Source organism: Oncorhynchus mykiss, chromosome 26 (assembly GCF_013265735.2).
Source record: "Oncorhynchus mykiss isolate Arlee chromosome 26, USDA_OmykA_1.1, whole genome shotgun sequence".
Taxonomy (NCBI): domain Eukaryota; kingdom Metazoa; phylum Chordata; class Actinopteri; order Salmoniformes; family Salmonidae; genus Oncorhynchus; species Oncorhynchus mykiss.
The window spans coordinates 39392270-39419440 of NC_048590.1; the positions used below are offsets into that span (position 1 = coordinate 39392270).

The following is a 27171-nucleotide window of genomic DNA, read 5'->3' on the forward strand; positions in this document are numbered from 1 at the left end:
ATCTGCGTGCTAGTATATCTGTGTGCTAGTATATCTGTGTGCTAGTATCTCTGTGTGCTAGTATCTCTGTGTGCTAGTATCTCTGTGTGCTAGTATCTCTGTGTGCTAGTATCTCTGTGTGCTAGTATATCTGTGTACTAGTATATCTGTGTGCTAGTATCTCTGTATGCTAGTATATCTGTGTGCTAGTATTTCTGTGTGCTAGTATATCTGTGTACTAGTTTATCTGTGTGATAGTACATCTGTGTGTGCCTGAGTGTCTGTGTGCTAGAGTATCACTGTGCTAAATTATGTCTGTGCGATAGTACATCTGTTCTATAGTTCCAATGTGTTATAGTATCTGTGCTAGAGTATCTCTGTTATAGTATCTATATGCTCCAGTATCTTTCTTCTATGCCTTTACTAACAGTTCCTATTGTTTCTCTCTTTTTGCAGAGCAATGCGTCTGGTCCTGTGGAGAGCCAGTGGATTTCACAGTGATTCCCGTCCACCACTCGGATATACAGAGTTGAAGTTTTTACACAAGCTCTTCTAAGCAGGCCTGTCAGAGTTGTGTGTCTGCCTGGGGGTTGACACTCCCTCCTCCCCACTCCTCCACCAACACCACCGCTGGCTCCTCCACCGCTGGCTCCTCAGTCTGAGCAGAGCTGCTCCACTGCATCTTTAATAGAGGTCTCTCAAAGCATTGCCTTCCATGGTTTCTGCCCTGCTCCAGACTCTACCATCTTACATCGTGAAGATTTGCAAAGGAATGTTTACAAAGAAATTGGCGAATCCCACAAAGAAGAAAGAGAGTAGCGACAATAAAGAGCCCAAATTGACCACCACTGATTTGCGTGACCAAGGTAACCTGACGCCGACACTCTCCACCACTCTGAAAACCACAGTGAAAAAAATCAGCAAATGCTCTTCGGCGCGTAACATCTCTCTTGAATTAGACGACGTAAAAAACGACTGCTCCTCTCTCTCACCGACTTTCAGTTACCGTGTAGCGATAGCGAACGGACTCCCGAAAAATGCTCTTCTGCTGAACAATAATGAGAGTATCTTCCAGGAGATCCTCTCCATCAATAGCGAATACTCTGACTCCCTGAGCGAGGTCAAACCTGTGCGTAGATTCGATGAGCAGAAATCTCACACCATGCCAGTGAGACGGAACAGGAAGAGCCTCATTAGTCTGGCGCCCTCCGATGGCAGCTCAGAGGGTGAGAGGGTGGAGCGCTCAAGTCTGCACACTCTCCGACTTGGAGCGCTACGCAAGCTGAGGAAATGGAAAAAGAGTCAGGAGTGCGTGTCTTCGGACTCCGAGGTGAGCAACTGGAGGAAGACCCTGGGTATCCGGAGCAAGTCCCTGGACCGGGCTGGGAGGCAGCAGAAGTCGACTTCTGCCTTAGAAGCCGGCTCCAGCTCTACAGGCTGCATTAACCAAACCCAGGATGTGATGGAGATGATCTTTAAGGAGCTGCAGGGCATCAGCCAGATCGAGACAGAGCTTTCAGAACTCAGGGGACACGTCAATGCCCTGAAGAACTCCATCGACGAGATCTCCTCCAGTGTGGAGGTGGTGCAGACCGAGATTGAACAATTGCGTACTGGCTTTGTCCAGTCCCGGAGAGAGACGCGAGACATCCACGACTACATCAAGCAGGTCAGCCACCAGGCCAACAAGGCCAGTCTGAGGTTCATAAACGTCCCTGAGGAGAAGCTGGAGAAAACTGAGAGTCTCATCTATCACATTCTAATGGACAAAATGGGATTTGCTGAAGCACATAAAACACTTAAAATAGAGCTAGCCCATCGGTTAGGGCAACAAAGAGAATGTTCCAATGCAAAACCTAGGCCTATTATTGTAATATTCTCAACCCCCTCAGATAGAGATTTAGTTTTGAAAAAATGCTACAAACTGAAGGGGACTGGTATATCTGTATCCACTGATAGCTTAACGACTCATGATGTGAAGGAAAAGAAAGATAAAGGAGAAATGTCCTCTTCTCAAACCTACGAGAGCATGGACATTAAGGTCTCAGCCAAGGACAAAGCTGAGAGTGATGATTGGGACTCTATGGACAGTGACAAGGAGCTAGACGAACTAAACAAGAACAAATATGCAATGGTGGTGTCTAAGCCTGTTCACAAACATAAAGCAGATAAAAAGAGGCACGGTCACCATGAGCACGGTAGCCGGTCTGCGGATGAGGCAGGCTACTCTGCCTCAGTTCACTACGCTGATGACTCCTATGATGAGTCTGACAAAGCCTCCAAGCCCTACTATGGGGACCTCACCCCCGGCTGGCTATCTCAGAGCGACTACTCCACACCCAAGCTCAGCCGCTCAGAGTCTGACTGCTCCAAGCTCTGCCAGTCCTACTCTGAAGAATTCTCAGAGAGCCAGTACTTCAGCCGGCCCAATGGAAGCTCTCTACTATCCTCCTCAGACCAGGAGCTGTGGCAGAGGAAGCAGGAGGACATGGCGTCATCGTGGTACGCCAGCCAGACCCTCAGCCAGGAGAACCCTCCGTACACCGAACCCAACGAGGCCGAGACCACAGAGACCATCGACAGTGGGGTGAGCAATGGGCTGGTCTGCATGTCTGGAGATAGGAGCCATTACAGCGGCTCACAGCTGTCTCTGCAGGGAGACCTCTCCCCATGGAAAGACTGGCCTCACTTGGAGCAGGGAGCAGACTCCGGGCTGGACGCTTCCACAGAGCAGAACCTGGTGTCTGAGGTCAGCAGCCCCTTTGACCCAGCTGCCATCCCTGGCTTCCCTGAGAACATCACCAAGTGTCAGGAGGTGGACCTGGCATTTGAAGGGGAGGAGACTTTCATGTTGGATATGGTGGAAAGCACCCTGTTGGACACCGCCCCCCTGGAGATCACCAAACAGGAGAGTGCCCGGCTGGGTAGTGCTCTCCCCACTACTCTTTATACAGCCCCTATCGTAGCGAAAGAACCTGTTGTAACACCACCTGTCCATAAGCCTAAAGCTAAAGAGACTGCTAAAACACTTCCTAAAGAAACTCCTAAAGCTAAAACACCTCCTAAAGAGTTAGCTAAAACTGTTCCTAAAGAGGTTGCTAAAGCTATTCATAAAGAGGTTGCTAAAACTATTCCTATAGAGGTAGCTAAAATTATTCCTACAGAGGTTGCCAAAACACCTAAAGAGGTTGTTAAAACTATTCCTAAAGACGTTGCTAAAGTTATTCCTAAAGAGGTTGCCAAAACACCTAAAGAGGTTGCTAAAACTATTCCTAAAGAGGTTGCTAAACCTATTCCTAAAGAGGTTGCTAAAACTATTCCTAAAGAAGTTTCTAACACTCTTTATAAAGTGACTTCTAAACCGGCAAAAGAGGTTGCTAAATCAATTGCTGAAGAGGCTGCTAAAACTATTAAACTAAGAGAAACAGCCAAAATGATTCCTAAAGAGAATGTTAAAACACCTCCTAAAGAAATTGTTAAAGCTATTCATACAGAGGCTCCTAAAACACCTCTGAAAGACACTCCCAAAACAAGTCCAAAAGACACTCCCAAAACAAGTCCAAAAGACACTCCCAAAACAAGTCCAAAAGAGGCTGTGAAAATACTTCCCAAAGACACTCCTAAAACAAGTCCAAAAGAGGCTGTGAAAACACCTCCCAAAGACACTTATAAAACTCGTCCAAAAGAGACACCTAAAATGGTTCCTAAAGGGGCATCTAACACGCTTCCTAAAATGGCAGCTAAAGAAGCCCCTGAACTATCCACCCAAACATTCCCTGAGCTTGATGTCAAACACAACTTCCAACCGAGCCAGACAAAGTCATCCACCATGTACCGTAGCCAGAGCGAGATCCGGTCCGAGAATGTTGTAGAGGAGGTGCCCAAGTCCTGGAGCAGCCGTCTCAGTATCGACCTCACCGACAAAGCTCCGTCCTTTAGCTTTGGGTTCGGCTCCACCCTGAAGAAGGCAAAATCAGCCCTGGAGGTGGTGTGGAAGTCAGGCCCTCCACCTAGTGCCGCTCCCCCGGAACCACCCCCAGACTCAGGCTCCTTCATTGGCCGCTTCCGCACACTGTCCACCTCCACGGCCAACGACTCCAGCACCACCATTGACTCAGACGTCTACACAGATTCCTTAGTCTACAAGGCTGAAGATGAAGATGAGGCTGCCCCTGGTGACCAGCTGGAGGACAACGAGACCGCCTATGTCGGGGTGATGGAGCAGGTCCTGGCCAACCTGGAGAACCGGTCCAATGCCAACGACACAGAAGAGACAGAGGAGTTTGAGGAGCCCATACTGGATTATGATCCTGATGCCTCTCAGGATTATGTCTCTGAAGACTATGAGGCTACCACCCAGGATTACGAGGACTCTGAAGAAGTTGAGGCCATCCAGGAGGCTGCAGTCGTTCTGGAGTATGACTGTAGTCTGGACGAGCAGTACGACGAGGAGCACAGTGAGGATTACGTTGATGATGTCATGACGGGGGACACGGCAGAGGACACAGCAGAGTATGAGGCCATGGTGGAGTATGTCGAGGTGGAGGAGCCTGACGAGGAAGAAGAAGAGGAGGAGGAGGAGGAAGAGGAGTTAATGGAGGACATGGAAGAGGGGGATGAGATGGAGGAGACCTCCGAAGCGTCTGCGTCTGAGAGGACGGAAAACCTAGAGGATGAGAACAAAAACATTCCGGAGAAGGAGGAGATGCCTGCAGAGGCTCCACCCAAAAAGCGCATCCGTCCTACGTTTAAGGAGGCTGCGCTGAGGGCCTACAGGAAGCAGATGGATGAGCTTCAGCAGCAGATCCTGGCTGGAGGTAGCTACACCTTCTCTTTACTACATTTTACTTCACTTTACTACACTACACTTTACTTCACTTTACTACACTTTACTACACATTAAACCTGATCTGGTTCGCACTGTATAACCAACTGCTATGGTAGTTGTCATGCCAAGTTTGACCATTGGATCTGGCAAGACAGCACAAACAGATCTGGGACCAGGCTGCTACACTTTGTCTTCTCTCTTTACTCATCTTTGGCATTGTACCAGTGTAGTGCAGAAAGGGTTACACTATATTACTATTACTATTTTACTCAGTTCAGGTCATAAGGTTCAAATTATGGTATGTATGTAATAACAAAGTCATTACATTATCCACTGTGGATATCAGTCATACAGTTAACAGTACAGTAACATGTAAAGTATGCACTATAAAATAGATATGTTTGTGTACTATCTGACTTTGATCCATGACATTTGAACAGACATTTATCTGAGGTGTGGAATGATTGGTGTCAGTTGAACATGTCTTTGGTAGAGAATCCTTGAGGATCAGACTGAGGCCTGTAGTGGAATGTGCATGAGCTCCTGGAAACCCCCAGCATCTGTTCCACCGGTGTTGGGATTTCAGGGACTTTTAGGTTGACTTTGACTGTTTGACGCTAATATGAAGGGACAACTGTTTTCTTTGAAGGTGGGCAAGGTTAGTGTCAGGGTTAGAGGTATGTATAACATAATCCACGTGGTGCAGCACTTTATAGCTGACTTAAACTGATTAATTTTTATTTTAGAATGCAAGGGTATTTTTTCAGTTGGAGAGTTGTCTGATTTTTGTGAGTATGTCTCTTCCTCATGAACATGTTATGGCTCAACACCCATGTTCCAGGGCACAATGAAAATCAGATTAGCTCAGACTCAAACAACATGGATTCCATCCATTACCATCGACCATCAGGGATATTCGAACAATGAAAGCAAAAGAACGCACTATTTCTGACAGCTTAGAAATATGAACTAAAAACTAAACCTCAAATGGTGTGTGTTTACCATGCCTGGAGCACATTAGCCTTTCCATTTAGTGAACTAGGTCTATTCTCCACATTACCCTTTCCATTTAGTGAACTAGGTCTATTCTCCACATTACCCTTTCCATTTAGTGAACTAGGTCTATTCTTGTGAATTCCGTCAATGCTTTTAGTGGAACATTGACCCACTTTTAAGAATTGATAATAATGTCAAAATATGATTAGTCTTATTGCTCTGCTATTACATTTCCCCTTTGGGATCTGCTAAATGAATCAACCGGTATACCTTAGACTATGGCTGGAATCTCATGAAACCTGCTGAAATTATATTATTCATTTGCTTAAAAATGCTCATTTTGTGTAACAGTTTTCTTGAGGTGAAGGAGAGGCGGACCAAAATGCAGCGTGGTTTCTATTCATGGTTCTTTAATAGAGACTACACATGAACAAACTAACAAAACAAGAAACGTGAAAACCCAAAACAGCCCTATCTGGTGCAAACACAGAGACAGGAACAATCACCCACAAACACAGTGAAACCCAGGCTACCTAAGTATGATTCTCAATCAGAGACAACTAATGACACCTGCCTCTGATTGAGAACGATACTAGGTCGAAACATAGAAATACCCAAATCATAGAAAAACAAACAGACTGCCCACCTCAACTCACGCCCTGACCATACTAAATAAATACAAAACAAAGGAAATACAGGTCAGAACGTGACAGTACCCCCCCCCCCCCCCCCCCCCCAAAGATGCGGACTCCGACCGCAAAACCTTAACCTATAGGGGAGGGTCTGGGTGGGCGTCTGTCCGCGGTGGCGGCTCTGGCGCGGGTCGCGGACCCCACTTCACCATCGTCTTAGTCCGCCTTATTGTCCGCCTCCGTGGCCTCCTAACCACGGCGACCCTACTAAATGACCCCACTAGACAGAGGGGCAGCTCGGGACATAGGGGCGGCAGCTCGGGACCGAGGGGCGGAAGCTCGGGACAGAGGGGCGGAAGCTCGGGACAGAGGGGCTCTGGCGCTGAGGGGCTGAGGGGCTCTGGCGCTGAGGGGCTGAGGGGCTCTGGCGCTGAGGGGCTGAGGGGCGGGAGCTCTGGCAGCGCCGAACAGGCGGGAGACTCCGGTAGCGCTGGAGAGGAGGAAGGCACCGGCAGCACTGGACAGGCGGGAGCACCTGTAGGGATGAGATGGAGAGACAGCCTGGTGCAGGGGGCTGCCACCGGAGGGCTGGTGCGTGGAGGTGGTACCGGATAGACCGGACCGTGCAGGCGCACTGGGGCTCTTGAGCACCGAGCCTGCCCAACCTTACCCGGTTGAATGCTCCCGGTCGCCCTGCCAGTGCGGCGAGGTGGAACAGCCAGCACTGGGCTATGCAGGCGAACCGGGGACACCGTGCGCAAGGCTGGTGCCATGTAAGCCGGCCCAAGGAGACGCACTGGGGACCAGATGCGTAGAGCTCAGATGCGTGCTCACTCTAGCCCGGCCGATACGCGGAGCTGGTATGTACCGCACTGGGCTATGCACCCGCACTGGGGACACCGTTCGCTCCACCGCATAACACGGTGCCTGCCCGGTCTCTCTCGCCCCCCGGTAAGCACAGGAAGTTGGCGCAGGTCTCCTACTTGGCTTCGCCACACTTCCTGTGCCTCCCCCCAATACATTTTTGGGGCTGACTCTCGGGCTTCCATCCACGCCGCCATGCTGCCTCCTCATAACAGCGCCTCTCTGCCTTCGCCGCCTCCAGCTCTTCTTTGGGGCGGCGATATTCTCCAGGCTGTGCCCAGGGTCCTTTTCCGTCCAATTCGTCCTCCCATGTCCATTCCTCCTCACGCTGCTCCTGCTGCTGCTTCTCCTGCTGTACCTTGGGGCGGCGACACTCCCCTGGTTTTGCCCAGGGTCCTCTCCCGTCGAGGATTTCTTCCCAAGTCCAGAAGTCTTTATTTCGCTGCTCCTGCTGCTGCCCGTTACCACGCCGCTTGGTCCTGTTGTGGTGGGTGATTCTGTAACGGTTTTCTTGAGGTGAAGGAGAGGCAGACCAAAATGCAGCATTGTTTCTATTCATGGTTCTTTAATAAAGACTCTACACATGAACAAACTAACAAAACAAGAAACGTGAAAACCCAAAACAGCCCTATCTGGTGCAAACACAGAGACAGGAACAATCACCCACAAACACACAGTGAAACCCAGGCTACCTAAGTATGATTCCTAATCAGAGACAACTAATGACACCTGCCTCTGATTGAGAACGATACTTGGCCGAAACATAGAAATACCCAAATCATAGAAAAAACAAACATAGACTGCCCACCCCAACTCACGCCCTGACCATACTAAATAATGACAAGACAAAGGAAATAAAGGTCAGAACGTGACATTTTGATTAAAGTGAATATTAGATTTGTTTTGTTACACCTCAAAAAGCATGATTTAATGAATCTGATTAGACTTACTGGAATAACGCTTTTTTCTGCAGCTCAGGTTTGCAGACAAAACTGCAAGCTTAATAAGACAAACATATGGCCAAAGAAAAATGATTTCTCGGTCTGTATAAGTGTTTTTTAATGATTTAGTGAAGCAAACAATGAACTGTTTTAAGTGGAATGAAGAAAGGTTTTTAAATCAGAGCTATGGCGAGACCAGGGGAATAGCCCGTATCTTGTTTAAAGTGAACAACTCTTGACCTACATGTGATAGCAGCTATAGTGCATGGTTACACTCACAGCACAGCACAGCACAGCACAGCACAGCCCACCCACACACACACACACACACACACATACATACACACACAAACACAGTTCAGATATGGCTACAGCTACAGCTAATGCTGCTGCTGTTGTTATTACTTTGTCATTTTTGTCATTACTAGTTATTTTGCTATTGTTTATTCTATTTCTATTTCTAAATCTATTTCTATTGGTAATTCAAATTTATTTGACAATTGCTAGAGCCTAATCTATTTTTATTTCTACAGCTACGACTATACTGTACATGCATGAATACAGCTACAGCGACTTACAGCTACAGCTATTGCTACTAACACTGCTATTGTTGGTGTTAGTGTTACAGCTGCCACTACTGTATTGAGATGATAATTGGGCTCCCAAGGGCATTCTCAAACCAGGTCAGCCTTGCTTAAAATATTTATATGAGTTTTGTATGGTAGTGTACTGTAGCCTCTTTCTACTACTACTGCTGCCACTGTTGGCTACGGATGGTTTCTCCTGGGAGAGGCAGAGAAAGGCAGACCCTGGTCCTGGCACACTGTGCCACATTCTATAAGTGTCTATATATAAAAGATGCAAATAAAGTGCCATTAAAAAGGAAAGCAGGAGAGGGAGTTGTGTTGTTATGTTAATTGTTGTGATGGGGTCCTACTAACTCTGGGCCTAGATTGCTGTTCAAATACCAATACTCTCAGTTGACTGGCTCTGTGGCTCTGCCCTGGCTCCAGATCTGTAGTAGTCAGAAACAAACTGGCCATAGGACACTCAGGCAAATGCCAGATGGGCTGATCCATCCATAGCCAAGTGGGCCGGTCTAAATTGGGTTTTTATGATTATAATTATTTGGCTAATAATGGGGGCCTCACAGTAAACATTTGCTGGTATGTTTGGATTTCTGGTCCCAGTCTGTCCCTGGCAGCAGACGTTCCAGTGGTTTAGGCTGTGGGAGGGATTATCAACAGAGATTCTGAGCTAACATGGACCGTCTTCCTCCCTCCTTGAGAATGGCTGTAGTTCTGAGTCTCTCTCACTCCCTTCCTTGAAAAATGGCTGTATAGCTTTGACTCTGTCTTTCTCTCTCACTGGAAATGGCTGAGGCATTGAGTCCGTCTCCCTGCCTCTGTCTGCCACAGCCACAACACAAGAGGAATCATCCCAAATGCAATTGGACTCCTTTAGTGATTGTGTTACATGATGCAGAGAGTTTGAGTGCTGCAGCCTATGGGAAACCACTGATTTTGGGCAGGCCCCACTTGAATTTTTAGTAGCTACAGATTTATGGACATATCCACTACTTCTGCCATGTACGACCACTCCACAGATCCTGCAAGCATTCAGACAGACAGGGCGTACTAGTTCATAACTAGCAGTGGCGTAACACAGTTTCTCTGGACCCCCTGCAAGATCGGAGTTGCCCGCATCTGGCAATTTATTGACTGTCCAGTATCCAGATGACCTGTCCCCAGAGCTTCCTATACAGTGAATCACTTTTCATAACGTGTTGAGGCCGGCAATTAAGGATAATGAGAGGCTCAATTAAAGATGTTGCAGAACTGCTGTATTTGAAGCACCACTCCCCCTGCAGTTTACCTGATGTTTCTATGGCAATCACACTGTTTTTACTATCCCTGTAACTGTTACTACTGCGGAGAGATTGTTTTCTAAGCTAAAACTCACAAAGACCTACTAAGAAGCATTAGGCTGTCGGTCTGAAGTGTGCTTTTGAACACCTGAGTAAGCTCCACTCATTATACTGGCACCGTCGTAGCCTTGACCACAACATTTGTTCACCGATATCCCCCTATACTTGCAGTCAGTTAAATGCTTTCTTCTCAATTCAATTAAATTCAATTCAAGGGCTTTATTGGCATGGGAAACATGTGTTAACATTGCCAAAGCAAGTGAGGTAGACAACATACAAAGTTAATATATAAAGTGAAAAACAACAAAAATTAACAGTAAACATTACACATACAGAGGTTTCAAAACAGTAAAGACATTACAAATGTCATATTATATATATATATATATATACACAGTGTTTTAACAATGTACAAATGGTTAAAGGACACAAGATAAAATAAATAAGCATAAATATGGGTTGTATTTATAATGGTGTGTGTTCTTCACTGGTTGCCCTTTTCTCGTGGCAACAGGTCACAAATCTTGCTGCTGTGATGGCACACTGTGGAATTTCACCCAGTAGATATGGGAGTTTTTCAAATTTGGATTTGTTTTCGAATTCTTTGTGGATCTGTGTAATCTGAGGGAAATATGTCTCTCTAATATGGTCATACATTGGGCAGGAGGTTAGGAAGTGCAGCTCAGTTTCCACCTCATTTTGTGGGCAGTGAGCACATAGCCTGTCTTCTCTTGAGAGCCATGTCTGCCTACGGTGGCCTTTCTCAATAGCAAGGCTATGCTCACTGAGTCTGTACATAGTCAAAGCTTTCCTTAATTTTGGGTCAGTCACAGTGGTCAGGTATTCTGCCACTGTGTACTCTCTGTTTAGGGCCAAATAGCATTCTAGTTTGCTCTGTTTTTTTGTTAATTCTTTCCAATGTGTCAAGTAATTATCTTTTTGTTTTCTCATGATTTGGTTGGGTCTAATTGTGCTGTTGTCCTGGGGCTCTGTAGGGTGTGTTTGTGTTTGTGAACAGAGCCCCAGGACCAGCTTGCTTAGGGGACTCTTCTCCAGGTTCATCTCTCTGTAGGTGATGGCTTTGTTATGGAAGGTTTGTGAATCACTTCCTTTTAGGTGGTTGTAGAATTTAACGGCTCTTTTCTGGATTTTGATAATTAGTGGGTATCGGCCTAATTCTGCTCTGCATGCATTATTTGGTGTTCTACGTTGTACACGGAGGATATTTTTGCAGAATTCTGCGTGCAGAGTCTCAATTTGGTGTTTGTCCCATTTTGTGAAGTCTTGGTTGGTGAGCGGACCCCAGACCTCACAACCATAAAGGGCAATGGGCTCTATGACTGATTCAAGTATTTTTAGCCAAATCCTAATTGGTATGTTGAAATTTATGTTTCTTTTGATGGCATAGAATGCCCTTCTTGCCTTGTCTCTCAGATCGTTCACAGCTTTGTGGAAGTTACCTGTGGCGCTGATGTTTAGGCCAAGGTATGTATAGTTTTTTGTGTGCTCTAGGGCAACAGTGTCTAGATGGAATTTGTATTTGTGGTCCTGGTGACTGGACCTTTTTTGGAACACCATTATTTTGGTCTTACTGAGATTTACTGTCAGGGCCCAGGTCTGACAGAATCTGTGCATAAGATCTAGGTGCTGCTGTAGGCCCTCCTTGGTTGGTGACAGAAGCACCAGATCATCGGCAAACAGCAGACATTTGACTTCGGATTCTAGCAGGGGGAGGCCGGGTGCTGCCGACTTTTCTAGTGCCCGCGCCAATTCGTTGATATATATGTTGAAGAGGGTGGGGCTTAAGCTGCATCCCTGTCTAACCCCACGACCCTGTGTGAAGAAATGTGTGTGTTTTTTGCCAATTTTAACCGCACACTTGTTGTTTGTGTACATGGATTTTATAATGTCGTATGTTTTTCCCCCAACACCACTTTCCATCAGTTTGTATAGCAGACCCTCATGCCAGATTGAGTCGAAGGCTTTTTTGAAATCAACAAAGCATGAGAAGACTTTGCCTTTGTTTTGGTTTGTTTGGTTGTCAATTAGGGTGTGCAGGGTGAATACATGGTCTGTTGTACGGTAATTTGGTAAAAAGCCAATTTGACATTTGCTCAGTACATTGTTTTCATTGAGGAAATGTACGAGTCTGCTGTTAATAATAATGCAGAGGATTTTCCCAAGGTTACTGTTGACACATATTCCACGGTAGTTATTGGGGTCAAATTTGTCTCCACTTTTGTGGATTGGGGTGATCAGTCCTTGGTTCCAAATATTGGGGAAGATGCCAGAGCTAAGTATGATGTTAAAGAGTTTTAGTATAGCCAATTGGAATTTGTTGTCTGTATATTTGATCATTTCATTGAGGATACCATCAACACCACAGGCCTTTTTGGGTTGGAGGGTTTTTATTTTGTCCTGTAACTCATTCAATGTAATTGGAGAATCCAGTGGGTTCTGGTAGTCTTTAATAGATGATTCTAAGATCTGTATTTGATCATGTATATGTTTTTGCTCTTTATTCTTTGTTATAGAGCCAAAAAGATTGGAGAAGTGGTTTACCCATACATCTCCATTTTGGATAGATAATTCTTCGTGTTGTTGTTTGTTTAGTGTTTTCCAATTTTCCCAGAAGTGGTTAGAGTCTATGGATTCTTCAATTGCATTGAGCTGATTTCTGACATGCTGTTCCTTCTTTTTCCGTAGTGTATTTCTGTATTGTTTTAGTGATTCACCATAGTGAAGGCATAGACTCAGGTTTTCCGGGTCTCTATGTTTTTGGTTGGACAGGTTTCTCAATTTCTTTCTTAGATTTTTGCATTCTTCATCAAACCATTTGTCATTATTGTTAATTTTCTTCGGTTTTCTATTTGAGATTTTTAGATTTGATAGGGAAGCTGAGAGGTCAAATATACTGTTAAGATTTTCTACTGCCAAGTTTACACCTTCACTATTACAGCGGAACGTTTTACCCAGGAAATTGTCTAAAAGGGATTGAATTTGTTGTTGCCTAATTGTTTTTTGGTAGGTTTCCAAACTGCATTCCTTCCATCTATAGCATTTCTTAATGTTACTCAGTTCCTTTGGCTTTGATGCCTCATTATTGATTATTGCTCTGTTTAAGTAGACTGTGATTTTGCTGTGGTCTGATAGGGGTGTCTCTTTTCTTTCTCTTATTTTCTCTTCCTCTCTCTCACTTCCCTCCTCTCTCTTTCTCTCCCCTCGCTCCCTTATCTCTCTTCCTCTACTCCTCTAGTTCCCTCCTCTCACCCCTCTCTCTGTTACTTTTTCTAATTATTTGTGTGTTGGTATTGAGTCCCAGCCTCACAGACCCTGGTGGGAATGGTCAGTAGGCCTACCTGGTTATATTGTCAGCCTGCAGAAGACTATTCCGAAGTGTTGAATTGCACACTTCTCGTCATGGACTCTCTCCAGCCAATTTTTAAACCAATCCAATGCCTTTAAATCTGTGACTGGAATTGTGTGGGTGTGGGATACAGAATTTGGCCAAAACCTAAGGCTCCTAATGGGAAGCGCTTCAGTACCTGATTATATTACTAGCCTGAAGACGGCTAGCTTCTGGTTATATTGTTAGCCTGAAGACGGCTAGCTTCTGGTTATATTGTTAGCCTGAAGACGGCTAGCTTCTGGTTATATTGTTAGCCTGGAGACGGCTAGCTTCTGGTTATATTGTTAGCCTGAAGACGGCTAGCTTCTAGTTATATTGTTAGCCTGAAGACGGCTAGCTTCTGGTTATATTGTTAGCCTGAAGACGGCTAGCTTCTGGTTATATTGTTAGCCTGAAGACGGCTAGCTTCTAGTTATATTGTTAGCCTGAAGACGGCTAGCTTCTGGTTATATTGTTAGCCTGGAGACGGCTAGCTGCTGGTAATTATGTATTGTTACCAGGAAAGCTATCTTCTGATTATATTGTTTGCCTGCCGAAGGCTAGCTGCTAGTCATACTGTATTGTTAGCCTTCAGAAGGCTAGCTGCTGGTCATACTGTATTGTTAGCCTGCATCAAGGCTAGCTGCTGGTCATGCTGTATTGTTAGCCTGCAGAAGGCTAGCTGCTGGTCATACTGTATTGTTAGCCTGCATCAAGGCTAGCTGCTGGTCATACTGTACTGTTAGCCTGCATCAAGGCTAGCTGCTGGTCATTCTGTATTGTTAGCCTGCATCAAGGCTAGCCGCTCGTCATAAAGTACTGTTAGACTGCATCAAGGCTAGCTGCTGGTCATACTGTATTGTTAGCCTGCAGAAGGCTAGCTGCTGGTCATACTGTATTATTAGCTTGCAGGGGAGGGTCAGTGCTTGTTGATGGTTAGCTTGCAGGCCTCCTAGTTAAACTGTTAGCTCGCAGCAGGCTAGCTGCTTCACTGACTTCGGATCAATGCCCTCTGTTACCATGCTCTGTGGTATTATAGTCTATTTATTCAACTGTGCAACCAAGACACTATCCACTTTATATTTGTAATACAGTCATACTTAGCATATTCATAATTTATACTGTATGTCCTATTGTATACATATCTGTTTTATTACTATGCATGCTACTTTCCTCTAATTACTTGTTATTTTTCAGTGACTTTTGATTGTTATTGATATTGTACTGCAATGTTGAGGCTAGTATGCAAGCATTTCACTGCATCCTTTATGACTGCTGTAAACTGTGTACGTAACAAATACAATTATAGGTGTTTGGAGGGGTCGTGCTTGGTGATGGTTAGCTTGCAGCTTGCCTTCTAGTTAAACTGTTAGCTTGCAGCAGGCTAGTTGCTTCACTGACTTCGGATCAATGACCTGTGTGACCATAAGTCTTCCTCTGCATCTGACTAGCTGGATTTACTGTTATCTCAATGAGGTTGCTGACAACATAACCAGCTTTCCTCTTAAATATTGATTATGTTTTGTTTCCTTTCCAGTGATTTAAGTGGGTATTTTTTATAACCTTTTAAAACGTCTTTGTATTACGTCTCAGTGGCACAGCTGGACCTTGCTAGAACTTACCCAGATTTGCCTTAGCTTTTAGTGGCACCTAGATGTCCTGCATCTTAGCTGTACCTATGTTAGCTGTGCTATGTTTCCAGATTTGCTGCTAGACAAATTGTATTTTAACTGTATCTAGATTTGCTGCACCTACTGTATCTTAGCTGTACCTGTATACTTGGCAGACCTGCATTAGTTTTTCCTATGTTACAGTAGCTGTACCTATCATAGTAGCTTCACTGATCTTAACATGGCTAAAGAGGTACATTGAGGCCAGTGTTGGGGCTAGCAGGTTGTTTGAAAATGTATTCTATACATGTGCTGAAGAGATCAATGGTAGGCAGACCATGGGGGATAGAACAAGGATGCTGTCATTGGCACCCATTCAAAAAAGATGATTTAACAAAGTGGATATTAGTCAAATTTGTAATGATTTATGTGTTCTAACAGGCCCACAATGTGGTTAATACAATCTGATTTGCATGCCGCATAATATTTCGAAGTTGTCCTTTCAGGTTTAGAAAAACAATATGCTAAATGCCGACTCCCGTTTCGATAAGCTAGCCATATAGAAATTGGTGGTGGTATTTGCAGTCATTTTTATGTGTAATGCAGTTGATTGGTGACAATGACATTATTAACATGTAATGGGGTTGACACACATACAAACATTGTATGCTCATTTTTACCAACATAGTGTGAAATACTCTTAATTAAACAATAGCTTAAATGTATAGGCTAACTTTGATGGGCGGCAATGAGAAGATTGTTTATCTATCCCCCACGAGGGACAAGTGTGTGGCGTTTCCATGGCATTTCCATTGTTATGTTTGAACTCTTTCCTGACCTATAGTTTCCTAGTGTGTTCAAAGTCTGGGGTTTCCTTGTACGGTGATGACAGAGGTCTCTCAGTGGCAGCTAGCGCTGACCTGCCTTCTGTAAACAATGCTAGTTCTCACAGTGACTACATCCCAATTGGCACCTATGGGCCCTGACCAAAAGCAGTGCACTATATAGGAAATAGGGCGACAATGGGATGCAACAATGTATCACTACCTCTCTGTCAATGTTGCTGTAGGACTTAGTCCTAGTATATCACTGAGTGTTGTTTTTTATGCGTGGCAGTATTTGATCTTGATTATGCTGACACTTATCAGTGGCAGATCAATAGTGAAGTCATTACACTGCCCTGTACTGTGTAGCGCTATCTCTTTAAGACTACAACATTATCATCAACGGTTCATCACCTAGGACACTCTCCGGTGTAGCCCTGTTTATTTAAAGTAAGTTTGTAGTTTACTTTAGGGTTATAGAGAGACATAAAAGTTATCATTGGGCTAGCGTACCGCTGTCTACCACCAATCATTTTCTGTCAGTTAAATATGCAGTGCACTGCATTATTAAAAACACTATCATCAATACCATGTCTAACAGAATTTCAGAGTTCACATCTGCTAAATAACTTACAGTATCAGTCCATGTATTAGTGTATTGTATTGTCATTCCTCCAAATAGTACTGTAATCGTCCTGTGTGTAGCTGATGTGGAGGAGTCAGGCGCAGGACAGCAGATATGAGTAATGAACGTACTTTACTCAAGAAAATCAAATATATAAAACACAATAAACTAGTCCACAATAACGGACCGTATACATACAAACAATCACTCACAAAAAAACATGGGGGAACAGAGGGTTAAATAATGAACAAGTAATTGGGGGATTGAAACCAGGTGGGTAAAACAAAGACAAAACAATTGGAAAATTGTTGTGGATCGGATCGGCGATGGCTGTGGATCGGATCGGCGATGGCTAGAAGGCCGGTGAGGTCGACCGCCGAAAGCCGCCCGAACAAGGAGAGGGACCGACTTCGGCGGAAGTCATGACATTACCCCCCTTTGACGCGCGGCTCCAACAGCGAGCCGACACTGACCTCGGGGACGACCCGGAGGACGAGGCGCAGGGCGATCCGGGTGGAGACGGTGGAACTTCCGCATCAACGAAGGGTCCAGGACCGTATACATACCTCCCACTCCACGAGGCACTGAAGGCCCCTCGCCCGAACCCTCGAGTCTAGGATGGCTTCGAACAGTATACGCCGGGGGCCCCCTCGATGTCCAGAGGGGGTGGAGGAACCTCCAGAACCTCAGACTCCTGAAGTGGACCAGCCACCACCGGCCTGAGGAGAGACACATGGAACGAGCGATTAATACGGTAAGCTGAGGGAAGCTGTAACCTGTAGCATACCTCGTTCAGTCTCCTCAGGACTTTGAATGGCCCCACAAACAATGGACCCAGCTTCCGGCAGGGCAGGTGGAGGGGCAGGTTTCGGGTCGAGAGCCAGACCCGGTCCCCTGGTGCGAACTCCGTGGCCTCAATGCGGTGGAGTTTGGCGCTCTGATGCCTAGGTGCCAGAATCAGCTGATACCTCAGTACGCACTGGAAGGGGGAGAGGTTAGTGGAGGAGTGGAGGAGTGGCGGAGTGAGTTTTGGGCCATCTCTGCCCAGGGAATGAACGCCGTCCACTCCCCCGGCCGGTCCTGGCAATATGACCGCAGAAACCTACCCACATCCTGGTTTACACTCTCTACGTGCCCGTTACTCTCGGGGTGAAAACCTGAGGGGAGGCTGACCGAGAACCCCAGACGTTCCATGAATGCCCTCCATACTCTGGACGTGAACTGGGGACCCCAATCAGAAACTATGTCCTCAGGCACCGAGTAGTGCCAGAAGACGTGAGTGAACAGGGCCTCCGCAGTCTTTAGGGCCGTAGGAAGACCGGGCAAAGGGAGGAGATGGCAAGACTAGGATCGTGACCAGGATCGTGGTGTTGCCCTGTGAGGTAGGAAGATCCATCAGGAAGTCCACCGACAGGTGCGGCCACGGCCATTGTGGAACGGGTAGGGGTTGTAACTTCCCTCAGGGCAGGTGCCTGGGAGCCTTGCACTGGGCGCACACCGAGCAGGAGGAAACATAAACCCTCACATCCTTGGCCAAGGTGGACCACCAGTACTTCCCACTAAGGCAACGCACCTTCCGCCCGATGCCCAGATGACCAGAGGAGGGTGACGTGTGGTCCCAATAGATCAAACGATCATGGACAGCAGACGGAATGTACAGACGCCCAGCTGGACACTGGGGAAGAGTGGGCTCTGTGCGTAACGCCCGCTCGATGTCCGCGTCCAACTCCCACACCATTGGTGCCACCAGGCAAGAGGCCGGAAGTATGGGAGTGTGATCCATGGACCGCTCCTCTGTGTCATACATCCGGGACAGTGCATCTGCCTTAGCATTCTGGGAACCTGGTCTGTAGGACAGAGTGAAAACAAAACGGGTAAAGAACATGGCCCACCTTGCCTGGCGAGGGTTCAGTCGCCTCGTCGCCCGGATGTACTCCAGATTGCGGTGGTCAGTCCAGATGAGAAAAGGGTGTTTAGCCCCCTCAAGCCAATGTCTCCACGCCTTCAGAGCCTTGTCAACAGCTCCCGGTCCCCCACATCATAGTTTTGCTCTGCCGGACTGAGCTTCTTCGAAAATAAAGCACAGGGGCGGAGCTTTGGTGTCGTGCCCGAGCGCTGAGAGAGCACGGCTCCTATCCCAGCCTCGGACACGTCCACCTCCACTATGAATGCCAAAGAGGGATCCAGATGAGTCAGCACGGGAGCCGAGGTAAACAGAGCCTTCAGGTGAACAAAGGCCCTGTCCGCCTCAGCCGACCACTGCAGTCGTACCGGTCCCCCCTTCAGCAGTGAGTTAATGGGAGCCGCTACCTGGCCAAAACCCCGGATAAAGCTCTGGTAGTAGTTGGCAAACCCTAGAAACCGCTTCACCTCCTTTACCATGGTGGGAGTAGGTCAATTACGCACGGCTGAAATGCGGTCACTCTCCATCTCCACCCCTGAAATGGACATGCAGTACCCTAGGAGGGAGACGGACTGTTGGAAGAACAGACATTTCTCAGGTCATGCTCCAACAGTCTATCAAGCACCCTGCGCACCAGGGACACATGGTCGGCGCTGGTAGCAGAGGATATCAGAATGTTTTTGATATACACCACCTGCCCGTGCAGGTCCCGGAAAATCTCGTCAACAAAGGCCTGGAAGACTGATGGAGCATTCATCAACCCGTACGGCATGATGAGGTACTCATAGTGCCTCGCTTACTACCGGATACACACCAGGTTGTAAGTGCTCCTGAGATCCAGTTTTGTGAAGAAGCGTGCCCCATGTATTGACTCGATTGCACTGGCGATGAGAGGCAGCGGGTAGCTGTACCTCACAGTGATCTGATTGATACCCCGCTAGTCAATACACGGGCACAGACCTCCATCCTTCTTCACAAAAAATAAACTCGAGCAGGCAGGTGAAGTGGAGGGCCAAATGTATCCCTGCCCCAGGGATTTGGAGACATATGTTTCCATAGCCGCTGTCACCTCCAGGAGGTGACAGAGGATACACGTGACTCCTGGGAAGTGCTGCGTCTACCAGGAGATTTATCGCACAATCCCCCCGTCGATGGAGTGGTAATTGAGTCGCCTCCTTCTTACAGAAGGCGAGAGCCAAATCGGCATCTTCTGAGGGGATGGGCACGGTGGAGACCTGGTCTGGACTTTCCACCGTAGTCTCACCGATGGAAACCCCCACACACCTCCCTGAGCATTTTCGTGACCACCCCTTGAGAGCTCTCTGTTGCCACAAAATATTGGAGTCATGACAGGCCAACCAGGGTAGGCCCAGCACCACGGGAAACGCAGTAGAATCAAAAAGGAAGAGACTGATTCTCTCCTTGTGACCCTCCTGCATAACCATGTCTAGTGGAGCGGTGGCCTCCCTAATCAGCCCTGACCCTAGTTGTCGACTATCTAGGAAGTCCACAGGGAAGGGCATATCTACAGGAACAAGGGGGATCCCTAAACTATGGGCAAAAGAACAGTCAATAAAATTCACAGCTGCGCCTGAATCTACGAGCACCTTATGCTGGAATGCGGGGAGAACTCAGGAAATGTAATATACACATACATGTGAGCAACAGAGGGCTCTGGGTGAGTCTGGTGCCGACTCACCTGGGGTGACACAATAGTGCCCTGCCTGCTGCCTCGACTCCCTGAGGAACCCCCCCAGCACCGACCAGCAGTGTGCCCTCTGCGGCCACAGATGGTACAGGGAATGGCCCCTCCTCCGGTCGCCCTAAGCGCAGCACTTCCCAGCTCCATGGGAGTTGGAGCGGAGGTGCTGGGGGATGGAACTGACAGGCACCGATCCGGACGTCCGTGGGTAGCCAGCAGGTTGTCCAGCCAGATGGACAGGTCCAACAGCTGGTCCAACGTGAGGGTGGTGTCTCGGTAGGCCAACTCCCGACGGACGCCCCCGCGCAGACTGCACCAATAGTGATCGATCAGGGCCCTGTTGTTCCATCCCGCGCTGGCGGCCAGGGTCCGGAAGCCCAATGCGAAATCCTGCGCACTCCTCGTCCCATGCCTCAGGTGGAACAGACGTTCACCCGCCGCTCGACCGGTGTGGTGTGGTCGAAAACTGCCCGAAATCGACGGGTGAACTCTGCGTAATGGTCCACGTCTCCGTCACTCCATACGGCGTTGGCCCACTCCAGGGCTTTGACTGAGAGGCCTGAGACGAGAGTGGACACCCTCTCAAGTCCCAAAGGAGCCGGGTGGACGGTCACCAGGTATAGTTCCAGCTGGAGTAAGAACCCCTGGCATCCGGCAGCCGTCCCAACATACTCCCTCGGGAGCGTGAGCCGAATCCCGCTGGGACCTGGTGAAGGAAAGGTGGACAGTGTTGTCGGTGGTAGTGGGGCTGGGTGAGGCGCTGGAAATCCTCCTCCTCTCTCCCAATGATCCATCGTCTGCAGCACGCGATCCATGATGGTGCCCAGACGTTGCCCCCACATGGAGGGCGTCTGCTCCTGCTGACTCCATTCGTGGATGAGTGATTTTGTAATTGGCCTGTGTGTAGCTGGTGTGGAGGAGTCAGGCGCAGGACAGCAGATAGGAGTAATGAACATACTTTACTCAAGAAAATATAATATATACAACACAATAAACTAGCGATAAACTGGGATTGAAACAAGGTGTGTTAAACAAAGACAAAAAAATTGGAAAATGAAAAGTGGATCGGCGATGGCTAGAAGGCCGGTGACGTCGACCGCCGAACGCCGCCCGAACAAGGAGAGGGACCGACTTCAGCGGAAGTCGTGACAAGTACGTTGTATATTGGTATGACTCCAGTTAATTCAGTACATTGTACATTGGTGTGACTCCAGCTAATTCAGTATATTGTACATAGGTATTTTAATGTACATTGTATTGTACATTGTATGGAGTTACAGTACAGTATGTGTCTATTCATAGTTACTATCCCTCTGGCACAAACTGACTGTCTCTGTCTGTATAAATTTGTTGGGAAAAACTGAAGTAAAAAATACTGTACTGAAACATCTCTATAGTACTGAAATATGTTTATACCTATATACCACTTTTATTTAGCAGATGTTTTATCCAAAGGGATTTCCATTCCAGTGAGTGCATGTATTTTTATTATGCGTATGTGACCCCTGCAGGAATTGAACCTCCGACTTTGGCGTTGCTGCTAATGATAATAATAATAATGATAATAATAATAATAAATTGCATTTGTAGAGCGCTTTTCATTTATAGACATAAATCACAAAGCTCTAGTAACTTAGCAACAGGACTACCACCAGATATGGCTGTATCTATGTCCTGTAGCAAGAGACTGAACTGAACCACATCTATAGTACTGTATCATATAGTGCTATATGTAGTACTATATTGGGTACTATATCTATTCTGGTAGGAACTGAACTCATGCTAGAGACCAAACTGAATAACATAGTATTGTATCTAGTTATGGGACTGTACACATGTATAATACTGTATGTATTTAGAGACATAAACACATAGTATTTTATCTAGTTATGGGACTTTACACATGTATAATACTGTATGTATTTAGAGACAGAACCACATATACTGTATTATTGTATCTAAGTTCAGACTGTTTAAGAAGCTCCTGTCTAACTTCCTATGCTTCTTTCCTTCTTTCTCTTTTCAGAAAAACCTCCACCACACAACAAGGTTTAAAATCATTGTTTAATCAAATTCATGTAGACCCACATGATTTCCATCTTTCCATCTGTGTGTGTGCGTGCGTAGGTGTGTGTGTGTGTGTGACCATGTTATGGTTGCATTTGAAAGTGCTACATGTGCCTTGTGGACATTTACTGTTGATTGTTTATGTTTCTCTATCCCTTCTTTTTCTGAATGATTTGGGTGGTAACGTCTTGTATTCAGTACTGTGTATGTATGTGTGTGTGTGTGTGTGTGTGTGTGTGTGTGTGTCTCTGTGTGTGTGTCTGTGTGCACGTGTGTGCGTCGATTCTGTGTGTGCTTGCATCCATTTCAAAATGTATGTTTGTTTTGTGTGTGTGTTTGTGTTTAGGTGGGGAAGGGATCAGAGAGGATGAAGTGTTATAAAACAAATTGTGGCCTTGAGCACCATGAACGATACATTCTATTGTCTTAGAGTTGAATACCAGCTCAGGAAATCACATTGAAATGGAATAATTCTCAACTTGCCCTGAGGGGGATCTCCATTTCCTGCCTCTGTGCTCTACTCAGCCTCCACACACACACACACGCGCACATGCGCACACACACACACGCGCACACACACACACACGCGCACACACGCACGCACACACACACACACACACACACACACACACACACACACACACACATACACACACACACACACACGCACACACACACACACACACACACACACACACACACACACACACACACACACACACACTGCTTCGACTCTCCTCCCTCTGTAGGGAGGATTCTGTCCTGATCTGACCTCCAGATGGACAGTACTTTTCCAAATTTGGCTTTTGTTTTCCATTGTGTGTGTTTGCTATGTGTGTGTTTTTGCTGTGTGTGTGTGTGTGTTTGTGTTGCCTCACCTCCTATTTGTGAATGGTTCCATGCCACAGCATATTTAGCTGTGTGATGTTGTACTTCTCTTCTCTCTGCAGCCTCTCAATGTGCTGGATCCCAAAGTACTGGGCCTACAGGCTGTCGGAGGGTGAGTGACTTCTGACTGTCCCAAATGGCACCCAATTTCCTATATAGTGTACTACTTTTGATCAGAGACCTACTGGTTCTGGTAAAAAGTAGTGTACTATATAGGGAATATGGTACCATTTGGGACATTTGCATTGACTAAACATGGAAGGTTTCCCAAAGTATGCGTAGCTGAAATAGTTATTTCTTTCCACAACCATGCAGCTGTACAGCTGCAAGAGAGCAACTACAGTATATTCAAATCGGTGATTGACAGTTAATCTTCTGTCCATGAACAAACTGAATTTGTAAATGAAAGCACTTCAATGTTCTACGAGAGGTGTGCATCTAGGGGGGTGTCCCAAATGCCACCATGTTCCAGAGTGCACTACTTTTGACCAGAGCCATATGGGCCCTCGACAAAAGTAGTCCACTGGATGAGGAATACATTCTTAGATAAAAAGGTGCTATCTAAAACCTAAAAGCGTTCTTCAGCTGTCCCCATAGGATAACTATTTGAAGAACCCTTTTTGGTTCCAGGTAGAAATCTTTTGGGTTCCATGTAAAACCCTTTCCACAGAAAGGGTTTTGGAATGAAAGGATTCTACTTTCATTGTTCTATCGGAACAGCCAAAGAACACTTTTGAAAGCCTTTTTTCTAAGAGTGTAGGGTGCCATTTGGGATTCCCCTTATATTGTTCAAATAAATACAAGTCTGCTTTAGCAGAACACCAACCCTTGGTCTGGGTCTGGGTCTGGGTCTGCTCTAGATTGGTAGGACTGTTTTGATTCTATTCCTTCTCCCTAACTTGTACATTTGTCCTTCAGATCATTCAGTTTATTCACCCGTCAACTTTCTCTCTCTCTCTCTCTCTCTCTCTCTCTCTCTCTCTCTCTCTCTCTCTCTCTCTCTCTCTCTCTCTCTCTCTCATTCCATCATTGGCTGGCATACTACACACATAGTATGTGTGTTGATATACTGTGGGTCTGTGTTTTTGTTTGTTTGTGCTGTGTGGTTGCTCGCTTGACTGTGTGTGTGTTTCTCTCTCTCTATGTGTGTGTGTTGATGTATGAGTCATTGTTTCTGTGCTGAAGCAGACTGTTTAATGTCTCTGTGGGCAGCTGATTAACACATCGGAGCTTTGGGGGAGAGAGCTGTAATTTGGTCCTGAACCCTCAGGCCTTCCATCCCCACCCACAGACAGCCAGTCCAAACTTCACTCCACTTAGCCTATACTTAACTAGAGAGGCACTAGCAACTTATAGCAGTTATACAGTATTTACTTACCAGGAAGTCTTTGGCTGTGTCCCAAAGTCAAGACGGGTGCTCTCGATAGTTATTGTCAGGGGAAAACCATTGTTAAGCCTGTCACAAAATCTACAACACACAACAAAGCGCTCTTTTTAGAGTCTTCCCCAGTCCCCCCTTCTCTCTCCACCCAGCCTCTCTGCCCCAGCCCAGTCCCTGACTCTGACGTGGCCCAGCTTCTCTCTCTGTCCCCCAGCCTCTCTCCCCCAGCCTCTCTCCCACAGTCGCTCTACACCCAGCCTCTCTCCCCCAGCCCAGTCCCTGACTCTGACGTGGCCCAGCTTCTCTCTCTGTCCCCCAGCCTCTCTCCCCCAGCCTCTCTCCCACATTCACTCTACACCCAGCCTCTCTCCCCCAGCCTTTCTTCCCCAGTCTCTCACCCAGTCTCCCCCCAGTCTCCCCCAGTCTCTCTGCCCCCTGCCTCTCTCCTTCCAGACTTTCTCCATCCAGACTCTCTCCACCCAGTAACTCTCCACCCAGTAACTCTCCACCCAGTAACTCTCCACCCAGTAACTCTCCCCCAGTCTCTTTCCCTAGTCTCTTGCCCCAGTCTCTTCCCAAGCCTCTCTCACCCAGTCTCTCTCCCCCAGTCTCTTTCCACCCAGCTTCTCTCCCCCAGCCCTTCTCCTCCAGTCTCTCTCCCCCAGTCTCTTTCCACCCAGCTTCTCTCCCCCAGCCCTTCTTCTCCAGTCTCTCCAACCAGTGTCTCTACCCAGTCTCTCTACCCCAGCTTCTCTCCCCCAGTCTCTTTCCACCCAGCTTCTCTCCCCCAGCCCTTCTCCTCCAGTCTCTCTCCCCCAGTCTCTTTCCACCCAGCTTCTCTCCCCCAGCCCTTCTCCTCCAGTCTCTCCACCCAGTGTCTCTACCCAGTCTCTCTACCCCAGCCTCTCTCCCCCAGTCTCTCTACACCCAGCTTCTCTCCCCAGCCCTTCTCCCCCAGTCTCTCTCCACCCAGCCTCTCAGAAACATGGATGAACGTCTAATTCTGACGTGAGACTGTGAGAGTTAGTTGCACCACACACATGAATGCACACACACACACAGACAAACATTAACAAGTCTGTTTCAGCACAGAAACAGTGACTCATACATTAACATATCACTCACACACACACACCTGGTCATTGCTATTTAAAGCTGCTCTCGCCAGCTCACAAGTAGTGTCCTGTCAGTTCTGACAAGTGTCTCCTTTCACCTGCTGAAGGTGTCTGCTACACTACCTTACCAGTCCACCGAGAGAGAGAGAGAGAGAGAGAGAGATAGAGAGACAGATAGACAGACAGACAGACAGACAGACAGACAGACAGACAGACAGACAGACAGACAGACAGACAGACAGACAGACAGACAGACAGACAGACAGACAGACAGACAGCGAGAGAGAGCAATAGAGAGAGAGAGAGAGAGCGATAGAGAGACAGATAGAGAGAGATGGGATATCCCTGTGCAGAATATCCCTAGCCTGGGCCCTCTGGTCAGGCAGGGTAGCAGGGAAACCTATAGGGAGAGAAAGGAGCCTGAGGTATGACTTGTGTGTTAGCCAGCCCTTGTAAATCACCATTCCACTGTTTAGCCTGGTAATGCCCCCTCTACACTGCATTATTATGATATTAATAGGCCTTAAACCTGTCTGCTTCCAACAGAGCTGGCTGCATTCTTTATGGCATTGACAGCATGCCAGATTTACGCCGCAAGAGGACCTTACCTATTGTCCGAGACCTGGTGAGTTATCTGCCTCAACAAGGTTCTGTGTGAGTTACAGTGGGGCAAAAAAGTATTTAGTCAGCCACCAATTGTGCAAGTTCTCCCACTTAAAAAGATGAGAGAGGCCTGTAATTTTCATCATAGGTACACTACAACTACGACAGACAAAATGAGAAAAAAAATCCAGAAAATCACATTGTAGGATTTTTAATGAATTTATTTGCAAATTATGGTGGAAAATAAGTATTTGGTCAATAACAAAAGTTTATCTCAATACTTTGTTATATACCCTTTGTTGGCAATGACAGAGGTCAAACATTTTCTGTAAGTCTTCACAAGGTTTTCACACACTGCTGCTGGTATTTTGGCCCATTCCTCCATACAGATCTCCTCTAGAGCAGTGATGTTTTGGGGCTGTTGTTGGGCAACACAGACGTTCAACTCCCTCCAAAGATGTTCTATGGGGTTGAGATCTGGAGACTGGCTAGGCCACTCCAGGACCTTGAAATGCTTCTTACGAAGCCACTCCTTCGTTGCCCGGGCGGTGTGTTTGGGATCCTTGTCATGCTGAAAGACCCAGCCACGTTTCATCTTCAGTGCCCTTCCTGATGGAAGGAGGTTTTCACTCAAAATCTCACGATACATGGTCTCATTTATTCTTTCCTTTACACGGATCAGTCATCCTGGTCCCTTTGCAGAAAAACAGCCCCAAAGCATGATGTTTCCACCCCCATGCTTCACAGTAGGTATGGTGTTCTTTGGATGCAACTCAGCATTCTTTGTCCTCCAAACACGACGAGTTGAGTTTTTACCAAAAAGTTATATTTTGGTTTCATCTGACCATATGACATTCTCCCAATCTTCTTCTGGATCATCCAAATGCTCTCTAGCAAA

At 46.8% G+C, this 27171-nt stretch overlaps 1 protein-coding gene across 3 annotated transcripts in view; it reads left to right on the top strand.

Annotated features, from left to right (window-relative positions):
- The window catches only part of LOC110506127 (protein unc-13 homolog C), a 223531-nt gene that overhangs the window by 17028 nt on the left and 179332 nt on the right, over positions 1-27171 (top strand). For all 3 annotated transcript variants that reach the window (XM_036964589.1, XM_036964590.1, XM_036964591.1), the window contains exons 2-5: positions 436-4796; positions 22246-22268; positions 23237-23286; positions 26217-26295. In XM_036964589.1, the coding sequence (XP_036820484.1) occupies positions 695-4796; positions 22246-22268; positions 23237-23286; positions 26217-26295 (4254 nt within the window). In that variant the 5' untranslated portion in view covers positions 436-694. The remainder of the gene's footprint in view (positions 1-435; positions 4797-22245; positions 22269-23236; positions 23287-26216; positions 26296-27171) is intronic.